We start from the raw sequence: 15,183 nt of genomic DNA on the forward strand, positions 1-15,183 counted from the left end.
AAGGTGTCAAATATCAACACTTATAATAGGCGACAAAAACACTTTTGGAAGACTCATTATTTAAATTTAGCAATTTTTTTTTAATGTAGCCTACCTAAATATATTTTGCAGCAATGTTGTGCATGTGTTCATTTAGCCTACTAGGCCTACCTTTAAATTGAATTGTGAGATACACCTGTATCATGCTCTGTAAGATATCGGCAGTTGCATCAACATCAGGTAGGCCTATTAAAAAAAAATATAGGCTACAGTATGTCCTCCTGTTGAGGCAATGCCCTGAAATTAAATTTGTGTGCATTCTTGTGGTTGCTTAGATATTGGAATTGCACCCTCATTTGGTCTTTAACTACTTTTTTTAAATTAAATGCAATAAAGCAAAAGTCAGTCTGTTAGTAGTTAAAGGATGGACTAAGTGTCCTGGCATAAGAATAATTTGAAAGTAAATGGGATTTACATTTCTGTTTGGTTGGATGGCAACACAAAATCACATTTAGAAATGAGTGTAACAATATTATATTGACACTCCTTCCTTTTTTTCTTCTGCATTGCCATTTAAGCTAGAGATGATTAAAATACATGTTGATTAAAAAAAACTGTTGCTAAATAGGCTACAGCATTTTAGTAAAACTGGAACTTAAATTGAAAAACAATATTGTAATATTCAAAAAGTAACCTTGCTGTATAAGGGGAATTGATTGCTTTATTGATTGATTGATACGGACAGTAGGCTGGGGATTAAAAAGACCTCTTTGAAAGACACCCTAGGGCATTGCAAAAAGGGCAAAAAGGGCATTGCATTGCAAAAAAAATATAAATCATTATAATTTCAGTGCAATAATCAATGAGTAAAAAGAATTGTGCAAAATGTGAAAAACAAAACCGACATATGTATGGAGTTTGTATATGTACTGTGCATATCATAGCAGAAATTAAACATACAATAATACAGTAACTTATGCTGATTTGATTCTTAAAACTCATTAAAGTTTAAAAGGTTAGGGAAAAAATGAATAGGAATAATTAATAGGAATTAGGTCTATACCACGGTGGAAAAAGTGGACACTAGACAGTCACTATTGTGTCCTGTTAAAGGGACCTGAACCAAATCTGAACAAAAAAGTCACTATTTACATGGAATATGAGCGTAAACAAACACACAAACAGCAGGTCTATAAATAGGCCTCAGCGAGATGCTGTGCAACGATTTCTTTCGGCAGCTGGGGGCATCAGCGATCCATAACCAACAACGTCAGAAATGAGTTTTCAACTGTGTCAATCTTCTTTCAACCATGACAAGCTCTCAAATCTATTAAAGAACACTAAAGCTAATATCAACCAGTAACATGAGGTAGTCTATAATCTTTCAGAGAAAGTTTTTTTTTTCTGTACGGTCGTTGCTTCTAAAAATCTGGTACAGTAGTGCAGGTCACTAAACTCACCCAAACACTTGCGTAATAATCATCATCTGAATTCAGAGATCCTGAAAATTACATGAAAAAACAAGCCTTGATGACGATGTGGATGCGTGCTTCTCGTAACCAATCGTACAGCGATTCATGTTGCATGTATGCAGCTCTCAACATGTAAATGAATGACGCTGGTAGGATGAGCACAAGCACTGTGACAGCATTCAACAGTAACTTTCCGCTCGAACTGGACGGACTGATGTTAACGGAAGCTGTGAGAGATTTTAACGGGAGGATATCTCAATATAATAAAATTTCTTACACTTCAAGAAGAGAAGGGGGACAACATAAAGGTAGGCTATTTGACGGTGATACATTGCACATTTAAAATAAAGCGTTAAAAAGAAAGCTTAGAGAAGGTATTCAGTTTCAGGAAACCAAAGATACATTGCTGAAAAACTTAAAGGTTCATCAGCATATCTATATAATTTGTGTCTACATTTTTTTAAATTGCTTATACAAATATCTGCTGTATATTGATGAATAGCCTATATTCATATTCAGCCTGCATTCCTTTGACTAAATTAAATTTGGTCCCTTTTTATGATTTTGTTTTATATGCGTGCAGTTTGTCTTAAAACCCCATTTGCCTTTCGATGGAGTTGCATATTAGAATTGTTTCATATTGTTGCATATTACTAGTCCATTATAAGGGAGCTCTTTGTGTCCCTCAAGTTTTCTTTTTTAAATAATGACTTTTAACTAGGCCTATGTGTTGTAATTGCCATGTTCAGAAAACACATTACTAAAATCTATTAACTTTTTTTTCCTTCGTGTTTTCTTGATTCATGTCAGATGTCTTTTGGTCGGTCCCCAGCCATGTGTTTCTAACTTCTTGTTGTAATATTAACATATTTGCACAATGAAAATGAAATCTAATATTTTGTATTTATATATTTGTTAAATTTTAGTAAAAGTTGTTAAAAGACTTGAAAAAGACTTAAAACACTTGACTTGCATCAACTTCAATTGCATCATAACTCCTCATAAATCAATAATTTTTTCAATGATGTCCAAAAAAAAAAAAAACCTCTGACATGACATCATCTTGATGACATGACAGGGAGACAATCTTAAATAGTCAACCCTGTTACGATGGTTTTATACAGTAAACAACTGATTATTAAAAGTTTAATGAAACTTAAAGGGTTAGTTCACCCAAAAATGAAATTCTGTCAGTATTTACTCACCCTTATGTTGTTCCAACCCCGTAAGACCTTCGTTCATCTTCGGAACACGAATTAAGATTTTTTTGTTGAAATCTGAGACCTGGATCATTCCTCCATACTAGTCCATAGCCTTCTTCAGGGATTGAACTTGCTGGCCCCGAAAAGTTATTAAAGACATTGTTAAAATAGTCCAAGTGACTACAGTGGCTCAATCTTAAGTTTATCAAACGACGAGAACACTTTTTGTGCGCAAAAAACAAACAAAAATAACGACTTTATTTCAACTATTCATTTCCTTCTCTCTGGGCCTCGAGTCAGGTTACTAGTGTAACAGCGCAAGCTTCTGTTGTTGTACGTCACACGCATCACCCACATGACCAGTGTCGGCCAATAGTGAGCCTACGTGTGACGTAGCTCTACGCAATTACACTACATTAACTGACTAGAGGCCCAAAGAGAAGGAAATGAATAGTTGAAATAAAGTCGTTATTTATTTTTGTTTTTGCGCACAAAAAGTATTCTCGTTGCTTGATAAACTTAAGATTGAGCCACTGTAGTCACTTGGACTATTTTAACAATGTCTTTAATAACTTTTTGAGGCCGGCAAATTTTAATCCCTGAAGAAGCCTATGGACTAGTACGGAGGAGTGATCCAGCTCTCAGATTTCATCAAAAATATCTTAATTCGTGTTCCGAAGATGAACGAAGGTCTTACGGGGTTGGAACAACATAAGGGTGAGTAAATACTGACAGAATTTTCATTTTTGGGTGAACTATCCCTTTAAGGTCATGACCTTGAAAACTAGGCTAGTTAAGGCTAATTTAACTATAAAATGGTCCATTCTGATTGTTTATTTATTTCAAAGCATAACTATATCGCAAAATAAAACAAAATGAAAGAATATTAAAGAAAAAGGCACCTATCTTGTGGAATGACCATAAAATCGAAATCTGTGACTGGTAATTAAATGCTGAGATTAGAATGTTGAATGTGTGGTCCAAAGTTAATTCTATTAGAGAACTACAAAAAAAAACATTCTATAGTTTTAACAGTCTATTAATTTCAAATATTTAAATAGGCTATGTCATATTTCTCACAACATTTTCCCCACCTGTTTGATTTGTTAGGTATATTACAATGTTTCTTGAAACCTTTAAAATCCAGGAAGCCTTTATTTTCCTTCATGTTCATAATCTATCAAAATATTAATCATAAAATAGTTGCTCTCATTGAACTCACAAAAGGCCTAGACATGATTTGGCATGTGTGGTGACGTCTGTGCTTGCCATCCAAAAACCATCTGGCAGCCAGAGGCCTTTGAAACTATATTAAAATGATATCAGTGCAATTTATTGTAAATTCCACCCTTGCTTATGGGCATTAATACAAGCACGCATGCATTCATTTGTACACACAAAGAAACCCATAGACCTCACGCATCAATGTTAAAGTTAGACCATACTTTATTGCATGTTTGTCTGCTTTAAAAGCCTTGAGTTGAGCTGCCTCAATATTCGCCTTAAGCAAAGCCACAATTAAGGGTCAGTACTAAGTAAGAGTATCTGTCAGTGTTATTCTAATTACACCATAATGTTACGTAAAACACCGCATTCAACAGCCTCGCAATTCTTTGAAAAATACCAAAACAATAATCAAACAATTAGACCCAGCATGTTCCTAATATTGGTTCCCTGGTAACATTTTTCTAACATCCCACAGAAATCTGTTTATTTTATCATCTAGAAGCTTAGCAAAATACAGTTATAGCAACTAATAAAGCCCATTACCACACTCATTGTGACAGTTTACCCAGAACTCCCCATAACACACAACAGGTTCCCCTTTTTTTCTCTTTAGTGTCAGCGGGTATATTAATATTCATATGGGTTCATGGAATGAATTGGTTTATTTTGTTGCATTTAAGATAAATTAAATTATTTCAAACACATTTTTTACTCATTTACAAATGTTTGTGACTTCTGATGCAAAGAATGACATAATGTTAAACAAATAAACCATAAAAAAACATAAAATCAATAACATTTCAGTAATTGTTTAACCATTACTTTGTGTAATCTTTATTTTGTTTGTTGTAGGACACAAAAGGCATTTTATCAACATGCTGTGAATTAAACAAAGACTGTAAAATACACCGAAACCAACATATATAATAATCATGAAAATAATCATGAAAATAATACATTTTATTCTATGCTCTAATTTAACAAACCAAAATTCAAGCCTTTATTCATGGATCTTCATCTCCATCTTCAGTTGCAGCTGTAAATGCGTCGAACACAGCACTTGTTACAAATGATAAATAATTAATATTAAGTATTTATTAATATTTTGAATCAGCTTTTATTTTTATATTTTCTGTTTTCTTTTTGAAATAATTTTGTAACGTGCTTTTGTCATTTGCATTACTTTATATTTCTATTTAGATATTTTTTATTTAGATATAAAATATTTTATATTTCTATTTAGTTTGAATTGATTTTTATTTCAGTTTTAGTATTAGTAATTTAGTACTTCACCTTTAACTTATTTTAAATTAATTGCCAAAGCAACATTTCTAATTTTTGTTGAGATTTAAGTTTAATATCCTTTTAGTGGGAGCTCAACGAGCGATTGGATGTTGACACTATGGGAACGTTTCCATGTGACTGGTCTCTAAAGCATGACTGAAATCATGCCAATTTCAATTGGCTGACGGTAGTCATATGACGTAAGATGGTGTGCCATATGATTATAAAAGAGCACCTGCATTAGACATCATCAGCTTCTTTGTCTTCAGAAAGTGCTATATGTGAAATCATTTGTCTTAAATATTGGCCCTGTTCCAAATTGAACCTCAAGCCCTTCTGATTTTCATGCACCGGAGGTCAGATACCACTTTCAGACCATATTGCAGCATGGCAACTTCTGCCAAATGTGTCTCCTTGGGTTCTGCGAACCATGGAAGAGTTTACAGGATCCAGGGGAGGTGCTACCTACGTTGGTGAGCACAGAGCAGTCTCTGGTGTTGGAGCATGAAGTACAGTCTCTTTTGTTGAAAGAGGCTATAGAAATAGAATAGAAATAGAAATAGAAGAGAATATATGGCGCTTTTCCACTGCATGGTACGGTACGGTTCGGTTCGGTACGGCACGCTTTAGCGCTTTTCCACTGCATGGTACGGTACGGCTCGACTCGGTACGGCTCACTTGTGGTGCTTTTCCACTGCATGGTACGGTACGGTACGGCTCGCTTCGGCTCGCTTTAAATGGTACCACCTCTGTTGAGGTTCCAAGTGTACCGTACCGATACTAAAATGTGACGTGGAGGCACTGTAGATCACTGATTGGTCAGACAGACAGAATCGTCACTACCAGCGTCATTGTATTTTCGATTTAAATAGCCAGTAACAGCCACTGCTGTAGCACCTGTTTTAAAACTACTTGCTTGACTTGCTTGAAGAAAAAAAACTTCCAAAAAAGAAATGGCTGAATCGTGGTCAGTGAACGAGAAGCGCAGACGTTCCTCTTGTTGGTTGCCGAGGAGCGGATAAACTATAACGATCAGTCATAATCCCACCCACTTTGAAGCGGTACTAACTGGAGTGGAAAAGCAACCGAGCTAAAGCGAACCGAGGCGTGCCGCGCCGCGCCGAACCGTACTGAGCCGTACCGAGCCGTACCATGCAGTGGAGGGCCACAATATTCCTCTTCCTGAGAAAGTCAGGTTTCTACAGCCGGTACGTCATCTGAACTGTACTCTACAGACTTACAGGTTCAAAATGTTAACACTCAAGCTCATCATATCTCAAATCAGATCCAAGGACTTGTCACGATAGATCTAAAGGATGCATACTTTCACATATCCATCCTCAGGTTTGTTTTTGGGGGGCGAACTTACCAATATCAGGTTCTTCCTTTCAGCCTAGCTTTGCACGTTTGTCCCTTGCACGTAGAGTCGATTTTCATGGCCTTTGGCAAGATCAGGCCAGGCCAAGCCGTCAATGTCAGACAGTTCCACAGACTGTTGGGACTCATAGCAGCTGCATCAAACATCATACCTTTGGGCCTTTTGAACATGAGACCATTGCAGCGCTGGCTCAAGACCAAGGGATTTTCCCCGAGGGGTACCTCTTTTCGCATCATCAGGGTTACACACAGATACTTATGTACCCTAGTGATGTGGAAGAAACCTTGGTTCTTGGCCCAAGGTCCCGTGTTGAGGGCATTGTCGCAAAATACTAACAACAGATGCTTCCCTCACAAGCTGGGGTGGGATCCTAGATGGCCACTCTGCTCAGGATCTGTGGAGAGGTCACCATCTTTCATGGCACATAAATTGCCTGGAGATGAGGGCTGTATTTCTGGTTCTGAAATACTTCTCCCAGACCTCAGAGGCTACCATGTTCTTGTCCGAACAGACAACACGTCAGTAGTCTCATACATAAATCACCAGGGTGGTATGCGTTCATGCCCTATTTCCACACTGGGGTGGCAGATCCTGCTCTGGACCCAGACTACATACCTGGGTACCTGAATCAGGGAGCATAAATTCTGTTGAGGCAGGGGGAGTCGATCTGGTAGAAGTTCGACAGAGTGAAAGTAGACCTGTTTGCTTCAGAGAATTTTACACACTGTCCGCTCTGGATTCCCCTCACACCTCCAGCACCCTTGAGGCTGGATGCCTTGGTAAAGACATGGACAAGGCTATGTTTGTACGATTTGCTCTTCCTCAGTGAAATGTTCTGTGGTTCTTTAGGCCTTCTGTCCTATGCCTTTTCAATCTGCAGAACAGGAGACCAAGAGAGGCTTGTTTGCCCTGTTTGAGTCTCAGCAGCTGTTCAGAGCACGCAACAGGGGCTACGCGGATACAAGCAATGTGTTGTACAACGGATTATGCAGGCTATCTCTCAAGCCTATAGCGTGTGTGAAATACCTTCACCCCTAGGCTTCAGAGCCTATGCTACTAGGGAAGTGGACTCTCCAAAGGCGTTAATGTACTATTCAGACCTAGCGTACTATTCCCTCGAAAGGAAAAATCTTGGCTTAGACTGGAACCCCTGTTCCCTGAGTAAGGAAGGAAAGACTGCGTCTCCTTGCCATACTACCTCATACCTGAATGTCTTCCTTCGGCCAATCAAAAGCTGCTGATGTCAAATACAAGTGTACTTTTATAGTCAAATGGCGCACCATCTTACGTCATATGACTACCACCGGGCAATAGAACTGCCGCTGTTTCACATGTGCTTCAGAGACCAGTCACATGAAAGCATTCCCAAAGTGTCAACGTTTAGATGCAGCATCTCATTCCATATTAAGGGAACCGAGGTAACAGTCATAACCCGAGATGTTTTTCATCTAATATTTCTACATTTTATTTCAGCTTTATTTCGATTACCGGGAAATTATTTATAATAGTTTTATTTTCAGTTAATGATAACAATATTAGGCACTGCCTTAGCCTAAGCAATTTCTTTAATTTGGTTTTCATTGTCAAAATAACGTGATTAGTTTTTAGGTCTTTGTGCTATCCAGCCTTTAACTGCTGAATAATTGAACAGGATTTGTGAGTGTGCATGTGAGTGGGTGTACTAGTGTGTTCACAGTTTTATTATCCTTCAGCATTCGACTAGGACTTTCGTCTGTTCAACAGACTGCAAACAGGCATGAGTCCGCCATCAATCTGAATGAAAGTGATGGAGGATGATATTTTATAATTTTACCACGCTTCGTATTTGCATACACACCTGCAGACACCCTGTCACACAGCAGTCAAAGCCTGGAACAAAGAATAGCTGGTGTTTGGTTGTGTGCATGCTGTTAAAACCATGTCTGTTTGAATTTTTTTTAGGGATTACAGGCTGAACAAACATGCAAATGCTGCAACTGACATGTTGGAGCATGAATTTCTTTTTTTTATTTCTAGTATCTTTTTTATTAAATGAATAGTTCACACACAATTAAAAATGTTTTATTATACTCGCATGCTTCTGTTTTTTTCTTCTTTTTTTCTTTTTCTGTCAATCACAAAATTATATGTTTGGCTGAATATACAAGTGGCTATTTTCCATACAACAAAAGTGGATGGTATACTGCCAAGCTCTAACAAAATAAATTCTCTATAAAAGCAGTTCCATATGTGCTAAATATTACAAGTAATCTGAAGCCATACAAACACTTATAGTATGAGCCATATGGGTAAAATTTTTAATAATTTTACATTGGTTATTCATTGTATTGCATTAATAATATTCTCTTCACTTGTGTTCAATTCAAAAAGAACATTTTTGATGCCAAACGCCATTGGGTTTTCCTTGTCATATGATTAAGAAAAAAGACAGGATTGAAATGACATTTCAAAATTATCATTTTGGGGTGAACTTATCCTTCACTGTTGCTCAGCAAAGATTATGTATTTGTGTGTTAGTGTTATAATCTGAAAGTTTTGTTCTTATTACGATACACAGTTTCAAACAACATACACTACTGTCCAAAAGTCTGGGGAATGCTGAAAGAAAATGCATAATGGCTTCCAGAAAAAAAAAGAAAAAAAGTTGGACAACTGTTTTCAACATTGGTAATACTAAGAAACATTTCTTGTGCAGAAAATCAGCATATTAGAATAATTTCTGAAGGATCATGTGACACTGAAGACTGGAGTAATGATGTTGAAATCTCAGATTCTCCAGGATGTGCACAGGAATACATTACATTTTGAAAAATACTAAAATAGAAGTTATTATAATATTTCACAATATTACAGTTTTTATTGTTGTTGTTTTTTTAATCAAACAAATGCAGCCTTGGAGAGCATAAGAGATTTCTTTGAAACATTATCTTACAGGACCTAATCTTTTGAACAATAGTTTAGGATTTTCCTATTTGCCGCTAGGATTATTTTTGGATTGCCATAGATGTCACATATTGTCTGTTTTTTGGGTTCCCTGAGTTTAGTTTCTCCTGCCTGTTTTGAGTCCATGAGTCCTTGGTTGCTCTGGTTACCTATTAGTTGATTGATCTGTTCCAACTGTGCCTTATTTTACCCCTCATTACCTTGTGTATTTATACTCCCCTGTTTTGTTCAGTTGTTTGTCTGTTCTCTTCAGTTGTATGTGTTTTTCTGTTCTCCTGTGTTCTTCATGTGTCTCTGAGTGTTGTTACTTTCTATTAATAAAAGTACTACTTGCAAATGTACTATTCCCTACTCTCCTTGTGTGAACCAAGTATTGACTATAGATACTTCATCTTCCTCGTTTTCTTCATCAGCAGGCATTTGTTAGTATTATACAGAAGTGACCAAATAAAGATAAAGGATACTATTTAGTTTTTATAAATATAGGCTAATTTATGATACATTTTCTTATTAGAATGACAGATATAATGAACAACCCAGAACACAATCTAGAAGACTTCACTATGAGTGACACCGGAGAGCAAGGCGTTTCCTTTCAGGTTGGTGTCTCATACAAGTCTTTTCATTGGTCATTTCATCCCAAATTGATCAGTTCCTTCAATGTCATCTGATCTCTAAATTAAACTTTCAACTGATTTAAGATTCTGTGAATACTGTGTAAAGATAATTGTCATCATTTTCATGTCGTTCAAACCCTTATGACCTTCTTGCTTTTTTAAACAACAACCTGCATGCTCTTTTCATATAATGAAAGGGCCGTTGAAATACTCAATATCACACAATAGCTTTGTGTGATAAATAGCCTGGAATTTAAGAAATTATTGGCATAAATATTGTCCTATTCAGATAACTCAAAGTTATAGTATGGACATGTTTATGGTGTCATTTTGTTGCTTGACAAGCCCTGGTCCACTTTCACTTTCATTATATGAAAAAAAAACCAAGATATTCTTTAAAAACTCCCGTTTGTGTTCCATGGAAAAAAGAAAGTCATAAAGGTATGGAACAAAATGCAAGTGATTACATGATGACAGCATTTTCCATATAGGTGAGCTGATACTTTATGTCGATAAACATAAGTGGAGCATTCAACATCTACTTTATCTCAAAGATAAAACATCTATTTTCAGATTTTTCCAGACACAAAGGAGCGCCACCCCAAGCTGTCCAAGCGCTTGCCCTCCATCGTAGTGGAGCCCACAGAGGGCGAGGTGGAGAGCGGAGAGTTACGTTGGCCCCCGGATGACCTAAGAACCACAGACCCTTCCAGCCATACGCACATACCCTCTGAAGAGATCACACCAATCTCCGCTTCACAAACCCAGATATCACGCAGCCAGAGTGCAGGTGTGTAAGACAATAATTAAGGAAAACAGCAGTTTGGTAATTAACATTGATTCACATTACTAGTACAATGTTCTAAAGGGGAACAACTAAATATATGCTTATATGTGTTTCAGTTTAGAGAAGTTCATTTATAAATGACTGTGTGCATTTCCCGCCCTCAGATGAAGTCAAGCGCAGCAGCCTGGAAACATCAGGGGCAGCTGAGCGTAACTGAAATTTATTAAAGACACTGTCGCAAGTCTGTCATTATCACAAGTTTCAGTACTCACACAATTTTCACACAAACACAGCTGACAACCAACACTGGCAGGCGGGTGTGAATAAGATCAGAGCTCACAAAGCTATATATGAGCACCCTTTATAACACATGCATGGCTTTAAAAAGACTTTTTCACAGTCTTTTGTACTTTTCAAAATGGCTTTAAATTGCTTTCAGATTTGAAGGCCTAGTTATGTATCTTTTCCTCATGCGGAAATGATGAAAGTGCTGCATAAAAATATCTTCAACATTTTTATATATGTCTGAGAATATACTGAAATGAGTGTAATTTGGCTGCCACAACAAAAAAATTGATTTTATGAGCCCCTTTAAGTTGATAAATAGAGTCAAGTAGAGTCAGCTGGCCAACACTGCATTATCATTTAGCTTTAATGACCAGCTGATTATTTCACTTAATCAATGGCTACTTACCAAATAAATGGATGTAAAATATTGATTTGAAATAATTTGATTAGGTGAGATGAAAACTAGAGATTACAAAATTATGAGAGAGGTCAAATAAACAGAGCGATGTACAACTGATTAATTGTTTAACAGTGAATATACAGAAATATTTGACCACAGAAATGTGTAATTTACTCATCAGAATCAATTATATAAGAGAGAGATATAATAAGCACAACTTACACAATGGTTTTGGATACTTTGCGTATATCCATGTCAATTCTAGAGCAAGATATGATTTGATTTGTTGTTATGCCTTTCACTTTGATATATCCCAGAAGCCCATATATATACAAAACGATGGCAGTGACCAATGTGAATCTCATATTCATGTGAACATTATTCATTACACACTCAATGGCTGAAAACTTGATGTGAGGAGACTCCATCCTCTCTCAACACCATCTGGCTGAGGCTTGTGAGGAATGAATGATGCTGAACTTCAAACATGTCTGCCTGTCAATCATCCTGTGGACAAGGACATGCTTATGTCTCCAAGCCCTGATTGACTTTCAGCAGACTTGAAATTATTAGAGGTTTTTGTGCACATACACAATATTTTCAAAGGACAATAGCTGGAGCTAGAGACCAACACAGAGACATCCTACAACTTGATTGAAATTCTGACTTTAATTAGTTGTGTTTGCTAAGACAAGCGTGGCTATTACTATTAGGAATTTAAACAGAAACCTGTACTTAAGTATTATACCTTGGTATATAACTTACTCTAAACAGTTTGTACTACAGGCGTGAATGACACTTCAATTCATGCTGGGAAATACTGGTAAGCCCAACTCCAATAATGTGACTGGCAGTTAGTAACTAGTTATGCTTTGTCGAATCTGTGTCTTATTTTTATGGTCTCATTCGTATTTTTTTGTACAATCTGCTTACACCCAGTGATGTTATGTTTAGGGGTGGACCTTCAGGCTTACTTTTTTTCTCCCCAAAAATGTTTTTTCATGCAAACTCACCACCTCGTAAAACTAGATTAACAGCAATAGTTCAGATATTAATATTGATATTTTAGAGATGTGATTCTAAACCATTCACTTCATGATATACATTGCACTCATATTTTCTTAATTTTTAAATTCCCATGTGAAACTGCCTTGATGTGTATCTCTGTTTATATATTGAAATCACATTTTGTCTACTGTAATATTATCATAATACCATAACTAAATGCTTATGTTTGCTTAAAAACCCTCCATCACTGACATATATGACGTGTCTCCATCAAGAAATTTTTTTACAATCTTTTTTATTGGCATGAATTGAAAGTTGTGACTTTTATTCCTTTTTAATAAATAATGAAAATTACATAATTAACCAGAAAATACATATTCTGGAGAGAAAAAACCTGATCGGATTTTTTTATTTTTATTTTAATATTTTATTTTATCTAAATTGCCTTCATTCTAGATAAATTTATGTGGTAAAAATAAACTGATATTTTGATATTACACTTGCTCTTAATATGTACTCATATTTTTGTTTGTTTGTTTGGTAAGTTAATAAAGATTAATATTAACTGCTGAGTTTGTGTTCTTCATCTATTAAACCGTTCTCCATGTTTAGACAACATAATCTACCTTAATATTTACATAATTTAGCTCAGATGAATATTTTCCTATACCATTAGATGTAGATTATGTGCAGTGTTTTGTGCAGTTTTTAATATACACAGCAAGTTTTCTTATTTGCTCAACATCCCCATTATTCCCAAAATGGCAAGGAATAATGGGGATATTGTTTTGGAGGAGCATTTTTATCTGATCCTGTCGATACACAAGGACGCAACAACCTCCACCACCCTAACTACACCTCCATTGTTACAGCCTATTAATTAACTATATGTAGTCTGGTGGGAACTAAGAGCTCAAGTCTTCACCTTGAGCTCTTCTACTGCTGACAGCAAGCCAAATCTATTTACCTTTACCATATTCTCTTCTGTTTTGGCCATGTTTCATTGTGTTTTAGTTCTGTGCCTGTTTGCCTGAGTGACCCAGTTTCCTAGTGTGTGCCAGTTTGTTCCCTTGATTTGATTATCCCGTTCACCTGTTGCCCAATTAATTAGCTCTTTTGTTCCTCTGTGTATTGAAGTCCTGCCTTCATTCAGTTCTTTGTTCGGTGTTGTCTATGTTTATTGGTTGTTATTCTGTTTCCCAGAGTGTTCCAGTTAGATTGTTGGATAAAAGACTATTTCCTAGTATTCTCCTTCGTCGTGCGCTTCCTTTTAGCAGCCACCCATAACAAATATGACAATGTGAACATTTTAAAAATCTATTTATTATATGAATTAATTACATTAACAGATATTTACAGACTATTTTCTATTTTCTCTCTCCCATCACTATCCTCTTAGGATTCAGCTACGATGTATGTGGAGTTTAGTTGTTGTTTTTTTCTTGTAAAAAACAGCAGGCCTTATTGAAAAGTTATTGAAATTATTTCATATGTAACTGGTTCCCTGAGAAGGGAACGAGACACTGCATCAGTTGCTAAGCCACAGAAAGAGTGGGTCATATAAGGCCCTTCTCAAAAAATTAGCATATTGTGATAAAGTTCATTATTTTCCATAATGTAATGATAAAAATTTAACTTTCATATATTTTAGATTCATTGCACACCAACTGAAATATTTCAGGTCTTTTATTGTTTTAATACTTATGATTTTGGCATACAGCTCATGAAAACCCAAAATTCCTATCTCAAAAAATTAGCATATCATGAAAAGGGTCTCTAAACGAGCTATTAACCTAATCATCTGAATCAACTAATTAACTCTAAACACCTGCAAAAGATTCCTGAGGCTTTTAAAAACTCCCAGCCTGTTTCATTACTCAAAACCGCAATCATGGGTAACACTGCCGACCTGACTGCTGTCCAGAAGGCCATCATTGACACCCTCAAGCAAGAGGGTAAGACACAGAAAGAAATTTCTGAACAAATAGGCTGTTCCCAGAGTGCTGTATCAAGGCACATCAGTGGGAAGTCTGTGGGAAGGAAAAAGTGTGGCAAAAAACGCTGCACAACGAGAAGAGGTGACTGGACCCTGAGGAACATTGTGGAGAAGTACCGATTCCAGACCTTGGGGGACCTGCGGAAGCAGTGGACTGAGTCTGGAGTAGAAACATCCAGAGCCACCGTGCACAGGCGTGTGCAGGAAATGGGCTACAGGTGCCGCATTCCCCAGGTCAAGCCACTTTTGAACCAGAAACAACGGTAGAAGCGCCTGACCTGGGCTACAGAGAAGCAGCACTGGACTGTTGCTCAGTGGTCCAAAGTACTTTTTTCGGATGAAAGCAAATTTTGCATGTCATTCGGAAATCAAGGTGCCAGAGTCTGGAGGAAGACTGGGGAGAAGGAAATGCCAAAATGCCTGAAGTCCAGTGTCAAGTTCCCACAGTCAGTGATGGTCTGGGGTACCATGTCAGCTGCTGGTGTTGGTCCACTGTGTTTTATCAAGGGCATGGTCAATGCAGCTATCAGGAGATTTTGGAGCACTTCATGCTTCCATCTGCTGAAAAGCTTTATGGAGATGAAGATTTCATTTTTCAGCAC

General features: G+C 36.8%; 1 protein-coding gene across 1 annotated transcript; it reads left to right on the forward strand.

Annotated features, from left to right (window-relative positions):
- The first annotated feature begins 1,337 nt into the window (after positions 1-1,337).
- LOC143703001 (protein LBH) lies at positions 1,338-13,157 on the forward strand. The gene is made up of 4 exons (XM_077197037.1): positions 1,338-1,759; positions 10,000-10,084; positions 10,676-10,892; positions 11,054-13,157. The coding sequence occupies exons 2-4, from the start codon at positions 10,001-10,003 to the stop codon at positions 11,104-11,106; spliced, it is 354 nt and encodes a 117-aa protein (XP_077053152.1). The 5' UTR covers positions 1,338-1,759; position 10,000; the 3' UTR covers positions 11,107-13,157.
- The last annotated feature ends 2,026 nt before the right edge of the window (positions 13,158-15,183 follow it).

This window comes from Siphateles boraxobius, unplaced genomic scaffold (assembly GCF_051911475.1).
Source record: "Siphateles boraxobius isolate OS27281-9 unplaced genomic scaffold, OSU_SipBor_1 37, whole genome shotgun sequence".
NCBI lineage: Eukaryota > Metazoa > Chordata > Actinopteri > Cypriniformes > Leuciscidae > Siphateles > Siphateles boraxobius.